We start from the raw sequence: 22,215 nt of genomic DNA, 5'->3' as shown, positions 1-22,215 counted from the left end.
ATGATTTACACAAAATGTAAAACATACGAAATATAATCTCAGCAGAATCTGAGATTTCTTGCTCCAAACCTTCAAATTTCCGAGCTTAATGCAAGATATCTCAACACTAATTAACATTTTCAAACATTAATTTTCAATAGTTTGGCACGCTTGAAACTGTGAGAGCTTGTCACTGCAAGGCTAACTCTCCGTTTTGGCATTGGCTTACTGCCGACTATATGTGTTTCTAGTGAATTTGAATCTATTAAACAATATTCTCATGGTTGATCCCCGCTTGGATATCATCTTAACCCAAACCATAAAACCATAAAAATGCTAATGGATTATAAAAGCTTTAAATCACATATAAAGTCCATGCTGGAAGCTCTATTAACTCTTAAATCACAACCTCGTGAATTATCTGTGTTATCCTTTCCATCAATTGGGAATTGCACCAATGGGCGAGGCGGCTTCTTCTTTTTGTGACGATGAAAGTTTGAGCTTTTTGGCCAAAAAGGGAAGACAAAGATAAGGGGTGTCAAAATATAAAAGACAGGGAGATGGAATCAGCAATGGAACACGTAGATCAATGCTGTAAAGCTTGTGACCCGATAAACATATTTTTCTTCAAAAAAAGAAAAAAAAATAGAAACAGCCAGTTAATTCCATTATGCAAGCAATCCTTATATAATTGGTCTTCCTTGACTTGATTAGTCTTTGCATTAATTCTCGCTGTGTATATTATCCTTGTAATATATATAGACACATTATTACATAGCTAGTGATCGATCCTATTTGCATCTTTTCTTCGGGGCATATTCTATTCACATTCCCCATATTCCGTCTTCTGATATTTTTTATCTTCACTCTTTTAAGGATAAGTAAAATTGAGGGAGAGATATTATTTTTCGATTGCACTTTACATGAGAGGGCTTCGTGTTTAGTTTTTTGAAGAGTCGGGGAAAAAGTGACGAGGAAATTTTTTTTTTTGGTAGAAAGTCATGAGGAAATTTTACCGTGTTCTAGAACTATAAAATAGGATGTTAAAATTTTAACTGAATTATAAGGTATAGTGCAATTAGTAAACTGTTCCGTCGGTGAATAGACTTTTCATACAAAAAATACAGTGAAAGTATTTTGTGGCCTGTATATATCGATATATGTATAATTTCATTACATAAAAAGTGTGTGTCATTGCTCTAACTAACATATACACTTGAAGGAAATGGTGGTTTTCACATGATTATAAGTAGTCATGCAAAATATAATATGGTCTTTGTTTGAACATAAAGTAGCTTCTTCATTCCTCCCACCTCTCTCTCTGTGCTTAGCCAAGAAGGGAAGAACAGATCATGGCTAGAAAATTAACAATCATCTGCTTCCTCTTCCTTAACATCATCTTTATCTTCGTCTTCTTTTCAGTCGAGGCATCGGGTATTGGGGTCAACTGGGGAACAATGGCGACCCACCAGCTCCCCCCCGACAAGGTGGTGAGGATGCTGAAGGAGAATGGGTTCACAAAACTGAAACTGTTCGAGGCCGACGAGAGGATCTTGGAAGCCCTTATTGGGTCAGACATCGAAGTCATGATTGCTATCCCGAACTACATGCTGAAGAAGATGAGTGAGGACATGAGCTACGCCGTCTCCTGGGTCGAGGCCAATGTCACCCGATACAAGTACTGGGGTGGAGTCAATATCAAGTTAAGTATTATTTAACTCTCTTCTTCATTCATAGAATGCTCCATTGCCTCGTTTGCAACCCGGAGTGGTCGTCAAAGTATACAGCCACTCGTTTTCCACAAGCAATAGAAGAAATATGAAGAAGCTTGCATCTCGGAATCAAAACCTAGCAAAAGAATATCTATATCTGGACAAATTGTCCAAATCACAAGGGGATCTTCTGCATTTCGAAAATCATAGTTATGACTTGATGCAAGAAACTGGAGAAAACGTTGGCAATGTTAACGAGTATAGCAAGAACATAAAATAATGACTTTAAAATAATTATACTCCAAAGAATAATAATAATAATGGCTTCCACCATGCTTATGATGATGCAATTACAATTTATGAAAGTATATATATTTCCCTGTAATTGCATATATATAATTAGTTAATGGATTTTCAGAAATAATTTACTCGATTTCCTCTTTTTTTCTGGGTGCATTTTCCTTTTTATTTTTTGGGTAGAGAATTTATCCTTTTTTTATTATTAGATGATAAGAGCTTTCTTCCATCTTTAGCATTAGCACAGAGTATATATGTCTTTATTATTCGAACCTATCTCCACTAAAAGCAATTAATAACTAATATCTTCCTTTTTCTCCACGAGTAAAGATACATATTTTTTAATCTGCTTTCCATTTTTAAGATTTCTTTTTTGACAAGTAATTAGAAAGTTTAAGCTTTTAAAAGAGCAGAAATATAGAGATAATATATATTTATACAGACATCTTTTTTTTAAAAAAAAATAAAGCCTTCTTTTGATAAATAAAAGAGACATATAAAAGCCGCTTTTGTCCTTCTAATAGATGACCCCAGAAAGATAATAAAATTATTGGGAAAACAGCCAGCTGAATTTTACACCATTATATTATAGTATGATATAAATAATTATAAATTTGCAAGCTATAGAAAAATTAGCTTACAGTTAATTTTCGAGTTAGATAATAATTTAACTCAACTTAATTTTGTACAAAGATTGCAAGTGTTGATAAATATGCTGATATGTGAGAATATATATATATATATATATATATATATATATATGAAAGTATATGGAAAGTTTATTATTAAAAAAATATTTTATATATATAGATGTGAAAGTATATGGAGAATTTATTATTAAAAAATTGATTATAAAAATTGTTAGAAAAAAAGTATGTGAGAGAATTTATTATTAAATTTTAAAAAAAAGTAAAAAAAATAATGATCGTTATTTAATTTGTGAAGAATAGAGTTGAATAAGATATTTTATTTTTTTAAAAAAAAAACGAAGCCTAATGTCATATTGACTCTTCTGCTGGAAGTCATGCTTGTTTCGTTCATTTTGCTCTCTCATGCATCTTGTACCTCCAACTGTAAAACGATCAGCTGCAGAGAAAATTATCGAACGACCTCAGTTTACAGCTATAATACTAAGGGAAACTGATCTCAATGCATTACGAGCGGAGTATGTCCCGTGTCGATATTCGCTGGATAAAATTTGCTGTAGATAACAATACAGTTCATTCTTCGTGGACCTCAAGCGTTATATATGTATATGTCCTTACAGATACATCGCGGTTGGCAATGAACCGTTCTTGCAAACCTACAATGCCACCTACATACCATACACGTTGCCCGCCCTTCGGAACATATACGAAGCACTCCACAAGGCGGACCTTGAGACAAAGGTCAAGGCCACCGTGCCCTTAAATGCTGACGTTTACAACTCCCCAGCATCGAGCCCTGTCCCGTCCTCAGGTGATTTCCGAGCGGAAGTACGGGACGATGTGATAGAGATCATCCACTTTCTGTACCGGATCAACTCGCCCTTTACGGTAAACATTTACCCGTTCCTGAGCTTATATGGAAATGATTATTTCCCAGTGGAGTTCGCCTTCTTTGAGGGACTGGCCCAGCCCATCAGGGATGGGGACCTGGTCTACACGAACGTGTTCGATGCTAATTTCGACACCCTGGTGTTTGCTCTCGACAAGGCTGGTTACACGGATATGGAGATCATAATTGGGGAAGTCGGGTGGCCTACGGATGGCGATAAGAATGCAAACATCCACAATGCCCAGAGGTTCAACCAGGGCCTAATCCGGCGCGCCCTGAGCGGGACCGGAACACCTGCCCGGAAGGGAGCCATTGACTTTTACCTCTTCAGCCTGCTGGACGAGGACGCAAAGAGTGTTGCCCCCGGGACCTTCGAGAGGCACTGGGGGATCTTTGAGTTCGACGGGAAGCCCAAGTACGAGCTTGATCTCTCGGGGTCCGGGAACGCCACGGGGCTAGTTGCAATCGAGGGTGTGCCCTACTTGCCGAATAAGTGGTGCATTCTCAACCCGGAGGGCGGTGAACTATCGCACCTACTGCCCAATACCGTAGACTATGCTTGTAGCTTATCCGATTGTACGGCCCTTGGCTATGGCTCCTCTTGCAATCACCTGACCGAGGAAGGAAATGCATCATATGCATTCAACATGTACTACCAGATGAATGATCAGAAAGAGTGGGCGTGCGATTTCTTGGGTCTGGCCGTCGTGACCGATCATGATCCGTCCGATGAGAACTGCCGGTTCCCGGTAATGATCTCATCGGCTCATCCAAGATTCTGGTGCCACAGTCTATCAGGCATTTTCCGGGCTGTTGTTCTAATAGCTTATGTGATGATTTGCATATCTTTTGCATTTTTTAGTTAGGATTATCCTGCAGGTTTAGTTCTTGTTGATTGACTAATTTTTGTTAATTGGTTGTAGAGACAGGACTATACTGTAAAGACTTATTATTAGGCATTTCCAATTCATGCTTAGCAATTAGCGTGGATTATCTCATCGTTTTTAATTGTCACGACGTTAATACTCAACTAAGAGAACATTTATAATTCAAATACGATCAGTAAGGTCGATCTTCATTATAGTCGATATGCGGTATCAATGTTTTCGAAAACTAATCCTAAGTTCGGTTGGATTACAAACTCATTCAATAATATGAGTGGGATTCTATAATTTTTTAAAATACTTATTCTAGCGTATCATCATAGGCGGTAAAAATTGCTAATATTAATATCAATCCAGATCGGTTCAAGCATTTTAATTCTTTTTTTTATATATATATAAATAAGATTCCGAATTCTATGATTATAAGAGTTTTATATCTCACTGAGCCGATCTAATTTGAATTGAATTAGTTGAGCCTGTGGGGCTTTCGAACCGGATATTATGACGTCGGCTCTGAGTCGGGTTCAGTTGCAACGATCTGATGATATGAATCGGACGGTTCCTGGCGCCGGCCGAGCACTTTCTAACCGGACGGTCTGGCCCGACATCTCAGGCAAAGGTTTCATTTCACCGACGGATGACGCTGACGCTTCTCTCTCTGTCTCTCTCTCATCTCATTTGTTAGAGCGCCTTAACGAAAAACTTATCGTTGACAGTAAGGTCGATCACAGCAAAGCTCCCATTTTTCTTCGTCTCTCTCTCTCTGGGTGTCGGAATTGAATCGAATTCAATCCAATTTCGATCCACAGAGCTTTGATTCCGATCCGAATTGAGCTTCGGATCGTGCATTTCCGTAGAGGAATCGGCTCCCGATCATCATCGTCGTCCATGGTGGTTAGGGCGAGCTAGCTAGCTCGGCGCCAGAGCTGCGGAGGACACGAAGAACCCGAATTGCTCCCTCCTCCGTCGACCGGTGGCAAATCCTGTAAATAAGACATCAGACTGGGGGCGAATCAGTCGTCCCACTCGGAGGGCGGTGGGCTCTGGTTCTTTCTCCGCCCCAACAATGCCCCCAAGTACCAATCCCTAGCGTACCTCCCCCAGTTCGACTCCGCGCAGCCTCGCCCCGCTGCCGACCGCCGCCCCTCCATGGAGGCCTCCACCTACTCCGCCTCCAACCCCGCCCCCATCGAGGAGCCCGAGTACCTCTCCCGCCATATGGTGATCAAGCATTCCTGGCGCGGCAAGTACAAGCGGATCCTCTGCATCTCCAGCTCCGCCATCGTCACCCTGGACCCCAACTCGCTCGCCGTCACTAACTGCTATGACGTCGGGAGTGACTTCGATGGGGCGTCGCCTGTTCCCAGCCGGGACGAGAACTCGATGGAGTTCAGTTTGAGTGTGAGGACTGACGGCAAGGGGAAGTATAAGGGGATAAAGTTCTCGTCAAGATACAGGGCTAGCATACTCACGGAGTTGCACCGTATCAGGTGGAACCGGCTTGGGCTGATCGCAGAGTTCCCCGTATTGCATTTGCGGCGGAAGAACGCTGAGTGGGTTCCTTTTGTAAGTTCTCTTGACATTCTTGGTCATGTACCTGTTGCTTGGGGTATAAGGTAACTGTCTTGCTGTGAACGGTGTAGTGGTGATGTGACGCGAGATACTTCTGCATATAAAGAGAATGAGATGCATGGGGTGGAAAATGGCTGTAATGCCAGTGCCAAAAAGTTGAATACTTTGTCTGCGAGTGTTGAAAATGATTAAAAAGAGTTGTTGATGCTTGCAAAAAGCTATATAATCAAAGGCAGCAGAAACACAACAGCTATATTTTTGCCCATGCCGAAAATGATAACAGTAGACTGTCCAATGCTTGCAGGGTTGAAAAGTGAGGAACAGTAGTTGTTACTCGGATTTTACTGATACAAACATGCAGATCCATTCTGCATTGCGGGCTTTAGCTCATATGCTGTCTAGCAATTTGAATGAAACTCATAATTTCTCGAAAATGTTTGTGGAATTTCAATTATGTAAGAAGCTGATTGAGCAGGGAATACAATTAAACAAAATGAAACTTAAACAGGCATGGGAATGTAGTGATGATGGCAAATTACCTTGTGGGATAGCCTGTTGTTTGTGGGTGTGATATTGTTGTTGAGAAATTCCTAGTGAATTGGGCTTAGTAGAAAGTGCATGGATAGTAATTTACTTCAGTGCTCACTCTATTAAGACCTGCCAAACACTGAATGTATTTCCATACTAATACAATCTTGACGTTGTTTGCTTTGGATGGAGAATTCAAAATCTGATCGCACACTTTGATTTGCTAGCTCAATTATGTTGCACGCAGTGGCATAAAGTTGAAAATACTAGCAATCTGCTGTGAAGAAAATGTAATCTATTAAAGACAAAGCAGAGTTATTTTGGTAATGAGATATTCATTGATTAGCTTGTAAATCATGGGACTTTTACACGTTGGCCAGCTGAAACATCTCAAAGTTTTCATTTGGACATTTTTCTATCCACTGCTTACTGGAACTGATTAGCCTTGACTGAATTACTCAAATACAATTTGAATAGTTTTCTTCTTGATTGGTGGGAATCTGAATTTGCATCCACCTCTTGTCTCTGTTACAAACTTATTTTAGTTAAGAACTAAGGGGGTTGAATCAATGGATTATGCAGAAATTAAAGGTGACCTATGTCGGGGTTGAACTCATCGAGTTGAAAACAGGAGATCTCCGCTGGTGCCTGGATTTCAGGGACATGGATTCCCCAGCCATCGTTATTCTTTCAGATGCTTATGGTAAGAAAAGTGGTGGCAGTGGTGGTTTTGTTCTTTGTCCGCTATATGGAAGAAAGTCCAAAGCTTTCCAAGCCGCTTCGGGGACCACGGATGCAGCTATTATCTCAAATTTGGTAGGAGAATCACTTATCTTTTGTGTTGGCTTTTTAGTGATTATCTTCATTTAAGTGATTGCATTTAGCTGATTTACTCCTGTTAGCATTTGTTTTAAAATAATTATCTAGTTGTTTGTTTCCTTCAAAATTGAAACTTTTCTTATACAGACTGTTCTGTGTCTTTCTGGGACAGACTAAAACTGCTAAATCCACAGTTGGTATATCACTATCAGTGGACAGTTCTCAATCTGTCAGCGCAGCGGAGTATCTAAAGCAAAGAAGTAATGCCTCATGCTTTTCTCATCTATCTGTCCCTTCATTTCCGTTCATTTGGCTGTGTATTTGTTTATTGTATTACGAAAATGGGGAATGCAGATAAAGAGCCACTTGGAGCTGAACAAGCCCCTTGTGGAGGGTGGTTGGTGACAAGGTTGAGGACTGCAGCACGTGGAACATTAAATCTTCCAGGATGGACTTTCTCTGTCGGCCCTAGAGGTGGGATTGGAGAGCATGGTGACACTGTATCACGTCAACTCATCCTTACCAAGGTGTCTCTCATTGAAAGGCGTCCAGAGAACTATGAAGTAAGCGATGGCCTTATAAACACTTAAGATATTTGTTTTACTGATCAAATTGATAAAAACGATTTAGACATATGCGTCACTAAGTTGCAAGAACTTAACCTACTAAAGGATCTATCTGCTTATATTGAACATATGACAGATAAATCCCATGCAGGGCAGCATTTGTAGGTCATAGATTCTTGAGGTTAACACTATATCACTGCTAAGGGAGCTTTTATTACATATATATATGTATATATTTGATATAGAATAAAGAGAAAAGATATATCTACAAAGATTCTTTACCGATGAAAAGAAAAAAATTAAGGAAAGCAATATAAAAGTTTTTGACTATCTGGTTGCGTATATTTGTGCATTTGCATGCTCTTGAAAGGGCATGCTTGCTCTTATGTTGAGAATCATTCTTAGATTTGTGCAGGCTGTTATTGTTCGGCCTTTATCTGCAGTAAGTGCACTTGTTCGATTTGCTGAGGAGCCCCAGATATTTGCTATTGAATTTAATGATGGATGCCCAATCCATGTGAGCGCTATCTCCTTTACGCAAGAATAGTTTTTCCAATTTATATGCCTTTTTATTGTTAATAACTTTGTGAACTTGACTTTAGGTTTACTCGAGCACATCTCGTGATAGCTTGCTCGCAGCAATTCGTGATGTGTTGCAAACAGAGGTTAGCAGATGCATTCTCATTTAAGGATTTTATCACTTTTTATGGAGTAACTATTATCTAATGAAGGAAATATCTCTTTTGGGGGATGGGAGGTTTTGGGGCTGGGCCTGGTGACTGTTCTTTAGTTGTTGGTCCATTTTCTTAATGACAATTAACATTATTGCATAATCGATCTCTATAATTGTCCAGGGTCAGTATCCCATTCCTCTACTTCCAAGAATGACGATGCCTGGTCATCGTATTGATCCACCATGCGGAAGAGTTCAGATATTACTCTCTGTACCACAACCTGCTGTTTCTGATATGGAAACTGTATCAATACATCTTAAACAATTGGCAGCGGCCGCCAAAGATGCAGTTGCTGAAGGTGGTTCTATCCCTGGTTCAAGAGCAAAATTATGGCGTCGAATAAGAGAGTTCAATGCTTGTGTAGCTTATAGTGGAGTTCCCGCAAGCACCGAAGTGCCTGAAGTTACTCTGATGGCATTAATCACTATGCTTCCAGCTGCTCCTAACCTTCCTCCCGAGTCCCCTCCTTTGCCGCCTCCTTCTCCTAAGGCAGCTGCAACTGTTATGGGATTCATTGCTTGCTTGCGCCGATTACTGGCATCGAGGAGTGCCACAACCCATGTTATGGCTTTTCCTGCTGCAGTTGGGAGAATAATGGGTCTCCTTAGAAATGGGTCTGAGGGTATAGCTGCAGAAGCTGCAGGACTCGTTGCAGTCCTTATTGGTGGAGGTCCTGGCGATCCAAATATGGTTACGGATTCTAAGGGAGAGCAGCGTGCAGCTATAATACGCAATAAATCCTATTTGTTTGCGAACCATGATTATGTCATCATCGTTGCTAATAGGCTCAAGCCAATGTCTGTATCACCTCTACTTTCAATGGCAGTTGTTGAGATCTTTGAAGCCATGATATGCGATCCTCATAGTGAGACAACTCAGTCCCCTGTCTTTGTTGAGTTGTTGCGACAAGTGGCAGGGTTAAGGCGTCGTTTGTTCACATTGTTTGGTCATCCTGCGGAGAGTGTAAGGGAAACTGTTGCTGTGATTATGAGGACAATTGCAGAGGAAGATGCGATTGCTGCGGAATCTATGCGTGATGCTGCTCTTCGTGATGGTGCCTTGCTGAGGCACCTGTTACATGCATTTTTCCTTCCTGCTGGGGAGCGCCGCGAGGTTAGTAGACAGCTCGTGGCTCTTTGGGCAGATTCTTATCAACCAGCCCTAGATTTGTTGTCCAGAGTTCTACCTCCTGGGCTTGTTGCGTATTTGCATACAAGAACTGGAGATCCTTCAGAAGACAATTATCAAGAGGTATCAGTCTCCAGCAGAAGACGCAGGCGTCTACTTCAGCATCGGAAAAGTCGCATCGAGAACAGATTCCATGAACAGAACCTGCCTTCAGTTACTAATATTGAAGGTGCTGATAGGATGAGGCAAACTGGCACGAGTGCTCTCACTTCTGAACAAGCTGCTCATGCTGTTGAAAATTTGACTGGCACTATGACATCTACGAGGGTGCCTCAAAATGACCTTTCAGCATCAACTGCTTCAGTTGATTCTCATTCAGCGAACATGCCTGAGGAGTCAGAACCGAACATTTCGAATTCAAATGAATGCGATCCTAATGCCACTTGTAACTCTGAAACTGGTCTTCCAGCCCCGGCGCAGGTGGTTGTGGAGAGCACACCAGTGGGCTCTGGAAGGTTACTTTGTAATTGGCCGGAATTCTGGCGAGCCTTTAGTCTTGATCATAATCGTGCTGATTTGATATGGAACGAACGCACAAGACAAGAATTAAGGGAGGCTTTGCAAGCAGAGGTTCACAAGTTAGATGTTGAAAAAGCGCGCACCGAAGATATTGTACCTGGAGGTGCAACTCTTGAAGTACTTTCAGGTCAAGAAAGTGTGCCACAGATCTCTTGGAACTACTCTGAGTTTTATGTCCGTTATAACAGCTTATCTAAGGAAGTCTGTGTGGGACAATATTATCTACGGCTGCTTCTTGATAGTGGCAGCAGTGGCAGGGCCCAGGATTTTCCTCTCCGAGACCCAGCTGCATTCTTCAGAGCGCTATACCACAGGTTCCTGTGCGATGCCGATATTGGGCTTACAGTAGATGGTGCTATACCTGATGAGTTGGGTGCATCCGATGATTGGTGTGACATGGGAAGATTGGATGGATTTGGGGGAGTTGGAGGCTCTTCAGTTAGAGAACTTTGTGCAAGGGCTATGGCAATTGTATATGAGCAACATTACAAAACAATAGGCCCTTTTGAGGGCACCACTCACATTACGGTTCTCCTGGATAGGACTGATGATAGAGCTTTGAGGCACCGTCTACTTCTTTTGTTGAAGGTACCCTGTTGGAACTCTCTCTCTCTCTCTCTCTCACACACACACACACACACACACACACACACCCACTTACAGTCATGTCCAAAGAGAATAAAACCCAGGGGAAAAAACAGAAAGCAAAATCGCCATGCTGATGTCGTTGGGAGTTGCATCTTTCTTTCCTTCCTTTATGTCAATTACCTGGTAATTATTTTATTTCTTCCTAATCTTGGAGTATTTATGCTTTTCTTGTATATACTTATGTGTAGGCTCTCATGAAGGTTTTATCAAATGTCGAGGCTTGCGTCTTGGTTGGTGGGTGTGTATTAGCTGTAGATCTTTTGACTGTGGTTCATGAAGCATCAGAGAGGACAGCTATTCCTCTACAGTCCAATTTGATAGCAGCTACAGCTTTTATGGAACCTCTCAAGGAGTGGATGTTTATCGACAAAGAAGGGGCACAAGTTGGACCCGTAGAAAAGGATGCTATAAGAAGGTTCTGGTCAAAGAAAGCTATTGATTGGACGACTAGATGTTGGGCTTCTGGCATGCTCGATTGGAAGAGATTACGTGATATTCGTGAGCTACGTTGGGCATTAACTATTCGAGTTCCCGTTCTGACAACCACACAGGTAATCATCTTATATGGAGATTAAAGTGGCTATATCAGAGCTTCTTGCTCATTTGTCGTTAGTTTTGCCTATACTGACACAGAGATTAGTAACCTTGTTGAATGCAATTAGATGTTATGATTTGCAGGAATTCTTTCATCCTATTATCGGAAAGTATAAAATCTAACTTAGGATGTGTTGTTTTTATGCGCAACATTTATAGTCTGATGGATTGCTAACCCTCATCTTCGATGATCAGAGTTGCTTGTATTAGTGATCTAGTTTGACTCATACTGAATTTGCATATGATACCATAATTTTCATGCATACTTGAGTCATCTGTTTTATTTATTGTGTATCTTTATTTAGTTTTTATCTTTTAACCAGTCTGGGATATTTGCTTCATTCCAACACTGATCTCACAACATCAATTAATGTGTAGGTTGGGGAGGCAGCGGTGTCCATTTTGCATAGCATGGTATCTGCTCATTCTGATATAGATGATGCTGGAGAGTTGGTCACTCCAACTCCTCGAGTGAAACGGATCTTGTCAAGTCAGCGCTGTCTTCCACATATTGCTCAGGTATGTTGGATTGACGGCTTATATAGTCATTTTATCATGTTATGCGTACTTTTATTGGATAGGATTAATTGCACCATATAGCCTAACGTTTGAAGGAATTCTTAGTTCTAGCCCAACGTTGTTTTTTTGCCTATCCCAACGTTGCTAGTTTGATGTCACCATCTATCCCCCAGGGGCTAGATGGTAAAACAAAAATAACAACGTTGGGATATCTCAGGCAAAAAAATGACGTCGGGATAGATTTAAGAATATCTATCAACGTTAGGCTATATGGTGCAATAAACCCTATTGGATATACTACAACAAATTCTCTTTAACGGATAACTAATTTATATGAAAGTAAATTAAAAATACATGGCGGGTCATGGGTGCAGAAAATAAGTTTCTCTAGTAAGAAAAGAGAACCAGAAAATAATAGACAAGGTAAGGAATTATCTTAAATTTTCAGGAAAGGGCTAATCTTGGAGAATCTTCTGGGCAGCTTCTTCTGATAAGCTGAAAACAAGATAATGGATGTCATGTCTTTGATAACTGTTGAGATCACATTAGGTTTTTAAAGCCCATGTTTTAAAATATGGCATGTTCTGCTCTTTTCCTTTGTATCATGTATCATTGAAATTTGAAACGGGAAGGGAAAGCAAACATTTCAATCATAAATAAATCTTTTTGCATTGGTATTTTAGAACCATCAAAAGTACTTTTAGGTGTATTGTTATACCAGATTGAGACTGCAATTCTTGTGACAGAACATTTTGAGTGTGGAAAGTAGGATGAATGCGGTACAAGCCTGATTATCTTGTGAACTTCTTCATCTTTTATTGGATCTGGGAATAGTTTCCTCATCTTTGTTTTCTAGAGTACTATGCAGTTGGATTGAAGAGTTAGTGAGGTTGGAGGTGGACGTATATCCTTTTTATTGATTATTCAAATAATGCCATTCATAATATCATTATGGTTTTTGCCAAAATTTTAGGCTATGCTTTCTGGTGAGCCGAGTATCGTTGAGAGTGCAGCTGCTCTGCTGAAGGCTGTTGTGACCAGAAACCCCAAAGCCATGATTAAACTTTACAGCACGGGGGCATTTTATTTCGCCCTTGCATATCCTGGGTCAAATCTTCTTTCGATTGCACAACTATTCTCCGTAACTCATGTTCATCAGGCTTTTCATGGAGGTGAAGAAGCTGCAGTTTCGTCTTCTTTGCCACTAGCAAAAAGAAGCGTGCTTGGTGGGCTTCTTCCAGAATCACTGTTGTATGTATTAGAGCGTAGTGGGCCTACTGCATTTGCTGCCGCCATGGTTTCTGATTCTGATACTCCAGAAATTATATGGACCCATAAAATGCGAGCAGAAAATCTTATTCGCCAGGTACCTTAAATTTAGAAGTTTCTTTTTTTCTTTTTTGGTGAGTGACTCTATATGGAAGTGACCTTGGTCCATGAACCCATGTATCCACATAAGCTGAGGCCTCTCACACAGCCTAAGTGGGTGCCCTGTCCTGTGTTAAATGAGGACTCAAAAGTAAGATGTATTGTCCCTCTTTCTGCTTCTTTGTACTGGAGCAATTTATGGGACCACAATGGTAGCATGTAATTTATTTTGCATTTACTCGCATGTATTAGCATCATCCTGGCACTGATTAAAGTTGCATATCACCTTTTCTTCCTCAATCTGTTCCAGGTTTTGCAGCACTTGGGTGATTTTCCTCAGAAACTTTCACAGCACTGTCATTGTTTATATGAATATGCTCCTATGCCACCAGTGACTTATCCAGAGCTAAGAGATGAAATGTGGTGTCACCGATATTACCTTCGCAACTTATGTGATGAGATCAGGTTCCCTCATTGGCCAATTGTTGAACACGTGGAATTCCTGCAATCGTTGCTTGTTATGTGGCGTGAAGAGTTAACGAGAAGACCCATGGATCTCTCTGAAGAAGAAGCTTGCAAACTACTAGAGATCTCACCAGAAGATATATCAAATGATGACAAGAAGCCTTTTTCTGATGCTAGCGAGGAGATGTCTAGCATTTCCAAGCGAATTGAGAACATTGATGAAGAGAAGCTCAAGCGTCAGTATAGGAAACTTGCAATGAAATACCATCCTGACAAAAATCCCGAAGGAAGGGAGAAGTTCCTTGCTGTTCAGAAAGCTTATGAGCGTCTTCAGGTTGGTAACCATGTGCTCCTGACAATTTCTTACCACATGGATTGTGAAATTATAATATAATAAGGGAGCCTTTAGACTACATTGCTAAGATAGCTTAACATCTCTTGCTGCTGTATCAATGGGGTGATTTTCATTTGTGTGGCTTAGTTCCATTTCTTTCAGCCTAGGATTTTTTTTTAACACCTCGAGGTATTTTGTCACTGTACATGATAGCTGTCTTTGTTCCTGTAATGCATATATGTTCCATCTAAATTGGCATAATTTGTTCCTTGGACTGTGTGACCAATACTCTTTTATTAACGGAGAAAATATATATTGCACTTTATTTCTTATCAAACACTGCTGAATGTGTTAGGCCACCATGCAAGGACTGCAAGGTCCACAGCCTTGGAGGTTGTTGCTATTATTGAAAGGACAGTGCATCCTATACAGACGTTACGGGGATGTGCTCGAGCCGTTTAAGTATGCTGGCTATCCGATGCTGCTCAATGCTGTTACAGTTGACCAAGATGACAACAATTTCCTGTCCTCAGACAGAGCTCCCCTTCTTGTTGCTGCCTCAGAGCTTCTGTGGCTAACGTGAGAAATCTTACGTGTTCAATAGTTTTTTAAATTAGAGTACGACATAATGCCTCTTTTCATTTTTTGATGTTCACTATGGTAAACCGGAGATCTCGAGTCTTGAGTGATTGACTTCTTTGTTTTATCTGTTTACTAGTATTGGATGCAACTCCTTGGTGTTATTATAATATGACAGTTATATATTAAATCAAAAGTGGGGGAAAAAAAGCGGGGACTGTGCTTAAAAAATTAAGTAAATATGGTTGAACTGTACAAAAGAGATGAGGAGTTCAATGCTTATTATTGCAGTCAAGAGCATATAATGGTAGGCTGCATGGTATTTAGTTGATATCTTCTGGAGCTTATTTATCTGATTGATTTTTTAGGTGTGCATCATCTTCACTAAATGGTGAAGAACTCGTAAGAGATGGTGGGATCCAGCTCCTTGCTAACCTCCTCTCAAGATGCATGTGCGTGGTGCAGCCCACAACTCCAGCCAATGAACCTGCTGCAATCATTGTTACAAATGTGATGCGGACATTTTCCGTCTTAAGTCAGTTTGAGAGCGCCAGAGCTGAGATGCTTGAGTTCCCTGGTTTGGTTGAGGACATGGTTCACTCCACTGAACTCGAGCTTGTACCTGGAGCAGTTGATGCTGCCCTTCAGACAATTGCCCATGTTTCTGTATCTTCTGAGCTGCAAAATGCATTGTTGGGGGCCGGTGTCCTGTGGTACGTTAGCTTTTCATTCAAATCTTTATTTTGGGCTGTAAAAGTGGGCATGGCCAATGACTACGAGCTTATGTTCTGATACTCTTAACAAACCAAAGACCATGGCACAGTCAAGGTCCTTACTTTGAAGGAAAGTGCTATGCTAGTGCACAAGTTGGTAATGTAAGGAGAGGGTATTTAGGCTCGAATAATGTGGAAGTTACTAGTCAACATGTTCCTGTTCATTGATTAATATAATTGCTACATATAATTGAGACTTTAAATAGAAAACATGCGGCAATATATATGTTTGCCGTGCTATCATTTTGGCTTTCCATTATAACACTGATTTTGGCATTTTAGGTACCTATTGCCACTGCTGCTTCAGTATGACTCGACTGCGGAGGAATCTGAACCAAATGAATCACCTGGTGTTGGTATTAGCGTTCAAATTGCTAAGAATCTGCACGCTCTTAAAGCTGCACAGGCCCTGTCCAGGCTTAGCGGTTTGTGCACTGACTCAACGCCTTACAATCAGGATGCAGCAGAGGCCCTCAGAGCTTTGCTTACTCCAAAACTTGCCAGTTTGTTGAAAGATTATATACCTAAAGATCTACTATCTCGCTTGAACACAAACTTGGAGTCTCCAGAGGTATAGATCTCATGTTAACTTGTATTGGAACTGCGTCACTCTTGAAGGTTTTTATATTTTATGCATTCTGGCCACAACTTTCTATTTAAGTTTGTCTTTCAGACCTGTAAATCACCAGAGCGCGGGTGCTGTACCAGATGGCAAATTCCTGATGCCATCTCTCAGCAAGACTTAATTTTGAGTCATTGATAAGTGAAAAGAAATATGAAAGCAGTAGAGCCTGAAGTAGGTTATCTGCAGAATAATGGTTGCTATTTTATCTATTTTTTTATCAATGTTTAGGACATCTTTCTGAGAATTGATTTATGGTTGGTGCTAGATTATTTGGAACTCCTCAACTCGAGCAGAACTCTTGAAATTTGTGGACCAACAACGAGCAGCTCAAGGTCCCGATGGTTCATATGATTTGAAGGAATCACATGCATTTGCTTACAAAGCATTGTCAAAAGAACTATATGTCGGCCAAGTTTACCTGAGGGTCTACAATGATCAGCCTGACTTCGAGATCAGTGAACCAGAAGCTTTCTGTCTCGCTCTTATCGACTTTATATCCCATCTTGTGCGAAGTGAGTCTGCTGCAGATTTAAATATTTCCAGTGAAGGTGATAATAGCGGCCCTACTCCTACGGAACTTGAAATTGAAGGTGAGAGGACTGATGGATCAGTTGATTCTCAGAATGTAACTCCCGAGTCATCAGGTGCAGAAGGACAAGTGATAGAAAAAGAGGAACTGCTTTTGGTCAAGAACCTTCGATTTGGATTAACATCTCTTCGGGTAGGTTTTCCATATGTTCCAGCACTAAGTAGATAATTCACTGTTTTAAATACTTATTAGAGAAACAAATCTAATAATTGGCTTTTGTTTTTTCCTCCTAATTGCAGAACTTACTCAGGAACAACCCGAATTTGGCATCGATATTTTCAATTAAAGAGAAGCTATTACCAATCTTTGAGTGCTTCTCTGTAGCTGCTGTCTCTGACACAGACATTCCTTTGCTCTGCTTAAGTGTACTGTCTCTTCTAACAGCATATGCCCCTTGCTTGGAGGCTATGGTGGCAGATGGATCAAGTCTCCTCCTCCTATTGCAGATGCTCCATTCTGCTCCCAAATGCCGTGAGGGAGTTCTCCATGTTCTCTATGCATTGGCAAGCACTCCTGAGCTTGCTTGGGCAGCTGCAAAACATGGTGGAGTGGTCTACATTTTAGAGCTTCTCCTGCCTCAGCAAGGTAAAAATGTACCTTTTTCAAACTTCTGCTTTTATTTTACAGCTAGATATGTCTGAGATACTTCTCACTCGCTGATATATAAATGAGTTGACATTCTATAGTGCCAAGTTGCCCTTTCAAATTCTCTCGCAGAGAAAAAATTGTCTTGAAATTGGTTGAGGTAACTTGTGTGAAGTACGAATGCTCATTTTAGAGAGAGAATGGGGATAGGGTGTGGTCAAGTGAAAACGAAGGGGAAATTGGCGTACTCTCTCTATTTGTATAGATACAAAGATACATGTCAGATGTCACCTCATATCAATGATATAAATGGTCTCGTGCAGAAGAGATAGCATTGCAGCAAAGAGCAACGGCGGCCTCCTTGTTGGGAAAGCTTCTTGGGCAGCCAATGCATGGTCCCCGGGTGGCAATTACCCTGGGAAGGTTTCTTCCAGATGGTCTCATTTCGATAATCAGGGATGGACCAGGTGAGGCTGTTGTGTCTGCCCTCGAGCAAACGACAGAGACACCAGAACTCGTGTGGACACCTGCCATGGCAACTTCTTTATCTGCACAGATTTCTACCATGGCATCGGACCTTTATAGAGAGCAAATGAAGGGTCGTGTCGTTGATTGGGATGTCCCGGAGCAGGCATCAGGGCAGCAGGAAATGAGAGATGAGCCACAGGTGTGTACTTGATCTCTATTACACATAAATCTTAAGCCTCACAGGACCTCATTTCCCTCTTGGGTTTCAAAATCACCTTCTAGAAGCGGTAAGAAAATGTGCAGTTGCATGTATCATTAAGTAGAGTTCCAAACTGACTGCCCTAGTTTCTGTTTTTCTCCCTATCCAAGAAACCATCTACGTGACTCTTTTTCAAATTTAAAGGGCCACATCCGCCCAAGATTAGTGCTTTTAGGTCTTAAATCCTGCCTGTGAGCTAAGTGCAGTTGTTGTTGTGCAGGTCGGTGGGATCTACGTGAGGCTGTTCTTGAAAGATCCCAAGTTCCCACTCAGAAACCCAAAGAGGTTCCTGGAAGGTCTACTGGATCAGTACCTATCAGCGATTGCTGCAACACACTATGAAACACAAGTGGACCCTGAGCTTCCCTTGCTTTTATCGGCAGCTCTGGTTTCTCTACTGCGGGTCCACCCTGCACTAGCCGATCATGTGGGGTATCTTGGTTACGTGCCCAAGCTTGTTTCTGCTGTTGCCTATGAGGGAAGAAGAGAAGCGATGTCATCAACAGAAGTGAATAATGGCCATTATGCAGACAGAGGACATGAGCCCGAGGATGGGTCGGGACAGCCCACTCAGACTCCTCGAGAGCGGGTCCGTCTCAGCTGCTTACGTGTTTTACATCAACTTGCAGCCAGTACTACTTGCGCCGAAGCTATGGCAGCAACTAGCGTTGGGACGCCACAGGTATATCTTGTATGCTTGATTATTTGTATGTGCTTGCGCGTATATGTCATGCATGGATGTACTCATATACTGGGGCATGCATGTACAGAGTTATTTGTTATTGAGATTTAACTTCTGCTACTTTGGGATCCACGTAAACTAGGACACATCGGTGGATGAATGTCCTGACAGGTTTTATCTACCATCTTGTGTTGCAGGTTGTGCCACTTCTAATGAAGGCAATTGGCTGGCAGGGCGGAAGCATATTGGCCCTGGAGACACTAAAACGTGTTGTAGTTGCTGGAAATCGGGCTAGGGATGCACTGGTGGCGCAAGGACTCAAGTAAGTTTTGTTGGACTAATACTTACCCGGCCTTACTCGATCAAGAATGCCTTTCATTGGCACAGTTCCTGATTGTGGGATATTTGCAGAGTTGGTCTTGTTGAGGTACTTCTAGGGCTCCTCGACTGGAGAGCTGGAGGAAGAAATGGACTCAGTGCTCAAATGAAGTGGAATGAATCGGAAGCATCTATAGGGAGGGTTCTCGCAATAGAGGTCAGAGCGATTACTGTATATTTTATTTAGAGTTCTGCGATTTTGCTGCCTCTTATTTACCGATAATTATATAAGCACTGATGCTTAATCCATGTACCTTAATGTACCTTAATCTGAATTTCTTCTCCTTCAGGTTTTGCATGCATTTGCGACGGAAGGGGCCCATTGTACTAAAGTTCGCGAGATACTGGATTCATCTGAAGTAAGTATAAATTTGGCTGACGGATAGTCTGAAGTGCTAGTAGTTGCTGCATTCCATTATATACCCATCAAATGTCTGGCGCTGCTTTGGTCTATGCACTTTCATATTAATTGATGATCATAACCCATAAATCTTATTAGGAGGGAATCTTTTTGAGTTTGCGTGTAGGGTAGAGATAGAATCTCTGCTGTAACGGCTAATCTCTGGATCCTGATGGTACTTTTTGTATTTCTCGAATCTTTTTGCAGGTTTGGAGCGCATACAAAGACCAAAAGCACGACCTCTTCCTTCCCTCGAACGCTCAGTCTGCTGCGGGAGTGGCCGGTTTGATCGAGAACTCCTCATCCCGACTCACTTATGCCCTCACAGCTCCACCTCCCCAGCCTGCAAAACCACCTTCCTCATCATCCCCTTCTTACTCGAATGGGAATGAAGACATCTTCCATCTGTAAAGAGAAGGAAAGGAGGGGGCAAAAGCCTCACCCTCCTGTAGTATTATAGCACACTGTACAGGTTCTGTTCCGGCTTTGGGTAAGGACTTTTGAGTTTGTTCTCCTTTTCTCCCTACACCGTACCTCGGGGATAGATCGGCATGGCATTTGCAGTTTATCTCTTACGACTTCGAACGGGGAAAGCTATTCTTTTTCTTCTCACTCTCACCGCTGTAAAGAAGACTCAACCTTTTTCGTGTAAATTGAGGTTTCTGATTTCTTGATTGATCATATATAGCAGAGTGAATTTTGTGTATGTACATTGTATCAGTTCCTCTTTAAATTAAATCATCCGTTTTGGGGGGTTAATCTGTGTTCCCACTTCGAGGAGATATGCTATTCTTAGTTATGAGTTCGAGAAAAGGTTCATTGGCTTTGTGAAATTTTTCGGAGATGGAACTTTCTTTTCTCAGAGACAAACTATGAGTACTTTTTTTTGGTGAGGTCTCGTAGTGCACTCAGCCTATTAATCGAGACTAAACATCGCTTGAGCATTGACTTGGTCTAGTCCGATGGCCATGGCAACTTGTGTTCTTTCATTGGCCAGACAATGAGAAATTAGGTGAACAAAAACATACAAAAAACAGAGTTGAGATGGAAACGTGATCGTTATCGAGTTTGGGATGGAACTGTATGGTCCAAATTTAATTTCTTTTTGGGCCGTTTGTCGTTCAACGGTCACCCACCAAAGGAAGGATGACTAAGAATAGATTTCTTTTACCCTTCCAATGTTCCACTGAATGCGAAGTTTCGAGCGTGACTAAACCAGACGTAACTGATCTTTATGAGAGCTTGTAACCTCGGGCAATGCCTCGTAGCACGGCGTCCGGAGTTGTTCGTGTGGGCCCGTTAATGGCTTCCTCTACACATATGACTATGACTACGATCTTTCTCCAACTGTAGATGAAGGAATTGAATGAAACCGAACCAATTGAGAGGCCGGCCTGCCCACAAATCAATTAGTTGTGATGATTCCGCCTGCCCACTTTGTGTTGTGTGGGCAACCCCATAATCTTCCATCCCCCGACTGTCGAAGATAAACACGTGATGTTGTCACGTTAAATTCCTCCTCCCTCACTAATCGAGTTCCGGTCTAATATGACAGGACCCAATCTATGGGTCTAATATGACATGATCCAATCTATGGTTCCTTGTGCGATATCGGTATTTTTACCTATTTCTTGTAGGAAAGGAAGCTTCAAAGACAATTGTCCATATCAGGCAAAGTGCCACCAAGACTAAGAGGAATCCAATTTGAATATGCCTAACTTTCTCCCAAGCATCAGCCTTCACCTACGTCATGTGTATCCCAAAAGTCTAAAAAGCGCTCTCGAAATTTCTGGACAGCTGACAAGAAAATTTAATTAAAGATCGGTTAGAGGGGAATTATATGGCTGGTCGTAGGCCCGCTTCGAAGGGGGTACATTAACAGTAAATATTCGGAGCAGTTCAACATCGAACTACGATGGAGAGCTCGATACGCGTAGACTAACCTAAGTTGCGTTCCATAAGTTGCATGACAAGATTAATAGAACGTTCATTTGGTTCGTAAAACATTACCTAGCCCGAGTTAAAGAAGCATCTATCATGACACAAGTACTAGCGTCGCAATATTAATACCATAATCGACGTTTTTTGGACCTTCCGGTTACTTTTTGGCCATGTTTTCCTTTTTATCTCGTTGAATCGAATTTGCACAATACAAACCTATACGGATCTCTCCGAAGAATAAGAAATTGTCAGATCGAACCCGACGGACGATAACCCGAGAAGTTACGTAGGGCGCTTTACTAAGCGAACACCATGTAAATCTACCTAATTTTTGAGGAAGCAGTATATTGATGCAGTGGACACACATTGAAAATTAAGATTCTCGTTAGTAAGGTTTTTTGTATTTCTAATTTGTTGAGAGTCAAATACCGTGTGAAAAATCGAAATAGAAAACTAGGAGTTTGTAAGAAATTTGGTATAACTTGTAAGTTAATTGAAAATTTTATACGATATCAGATCGAATTATAGAGTTTATAAGATTAGATACCACAATTAGTGAACTCGTATACTTTACGGGATCCATCGGCCTCGATCTTAATCGAGAAGAAACTGAGTTCAACAAATTCTTAATAATGTGACCGGCACGAGGAAAGGAAGGGTTTCATTCGACAAAT

The 22,215-nt window shown here is 41.3% G+C and overlaps 2 protein-coding genes across 4 annotated transcripts; both read left to right on the top strand.

Moving 5' to 3' along the window:
• The first annotated feature begins 818 nt into the window (after positions 1 to 818).
• LOC116199218 (glucan endo-1,3-beta-glucosidase 8) lies at positions 819 to 4,504 on the top strand. 2 transcript variants are annotated; one of them, XM_031529503.1, is made up of 3 exons: positions 821 to 1,681; positions 3,256 to 3,523; positions 3,683 to 4,504. In XM_031529503.1, the coding sequence occupies exons 1-3, from the start codon at positions 1,332 to 1,334 to the stop codon at positions 4,388 to 4,390; spliced, it is 1,326 nt and encodes a 441-aa protein (XP_031385363.1). In that variant the 5' UTR covers positions 821 to 1,331; the 3' UTR covers positions 4,391 to 4,504. The 2 variants fall into 2 exon arrangements, with proteins under 2 accessions (XP_031385362.1, XP_031385363.1); XM_031529502.1 differs by having other exon boundaries at positions 819 to 1,681; positions 3,256 to 4,504.
• A 565-nt stretch (positions 4,505 to 5,069) lies between these two features.
• LOC116199720 (dnaJ homolog subfamily C GRV2) lies at positions 5,070 to 20,359 on the top strand. Of its 2 annotated transcripts, XM_031530182.1 has the most exons (22): positions 5,070 to 5,974; positions 7,091 to 7,324; positions 7,500 to 7,587; positions 7,682 to 7,890; positions 8,309 to 8,410; positions 8,496 to 8,558; positions 8,748 to 10,922; positions 11,171 to 11,533; positions 11,955 to 12,095; positions 13,069 to 13,461; positions 13,774 to 14,262; positions 14,618 to 14,841; positions 15,210 to 15,554; positions 15,897 to 16,185; positions 16,505 to 16,960; positions 17,068 to 17,413; positions 17,737 to 18,080; positions 18,361 to 18,822; positions 19,020 to 19,144; positions 19,234 to 19,357; positions 19,491 to 19,559; positions 19,808 to 20,359. In XM_031530182.1, the coding sequence occupies exons 1-22, from the start codon at positions 5,558 to 5,560 to the stop codon at positions 20,009 to 20,011; spliced, it is 7,662 nt and encodes a 2,553-aa protein (XP_031386042.1). In that variant the 5' UTR covers positions 5,070 to 5,557; the 3' UTR covers positions 20,012 to 20,359. The 2 variants fall into 2 exon arrangements, with proteins under 2 accessions (XP_031386042.1, XP_031386043.1); XM_031530183.1 differs by lacking the exon at positions 5,070 to 5,974 and having other exon boundaries at positions 7,269 to 7,324; positions 8,299 to 8,410.
• The last annotated feature ends 1,856 nt before the right edge of the window (positions 20,360 to 22,215 follow it).

This window comes from Punica granatum, chromosome 3, assembly GCF_007655135.1.
Source record: "Punica granatum isolate Tunisia-2019 chromosome 3, ASM765513v2, whole genome shotgun sequence".
Taxonomy (NCBI): Eukaryota; Viridiplantae; Streptophyta; class Magnoliopsida; order Myrtales; family Lythraceae; genus Punica; species Punica granatum.
The sequence above is the reverse complement of the archived record's forward strand: the minus strand, read 5'-3'. Positions and strand labels throughout refer to the sequence as shown.

What these genes read in the sequence shown, in the direction of transcription:
- LOC116199218 (XM_031529502.1), top strand. Translation starts at nt 1,332, where the DNA reads ATGGCTAGAAAATTAACAATCATCTGCTTCCTCTTCCTTAACATCATC. An exon ending in TGGGGTGGAGTCAATATCAA is followed by an intron (nt 1,682 to 3,255) that starts GTTAAGTATTAT and finishes ATGTCCTTACAG; the next exon opens with ATACATCGCGGTTGGCAATG.
- LOC116199720 (XM_031530182.1), top strand. Translation starts at nt 5,558, where the DNA reads ATGGAGGCCTCCACCTACTCCGCCTCCAACCCCGCCCCCATCGAGGAG. An exon ending in GCTTCTCCTGCCTCAGCAAG is followed by an intron (nt 17,414 to 17,736) that starts GTAAAAATGTAC and finishes GGTCTCGTGCAG; the next exon opens with AAGAGATAGCATTGCAGCAA. An exon ending in GGAGGGTTCTCGCAATAGAG is followed by an intron (nt 19,358 to 19,490) that starts GTCAGAGCGATT and finishes CTTCTCCTTCAG; the next exon opens with GTTTTGCATGCATTTGCGAC.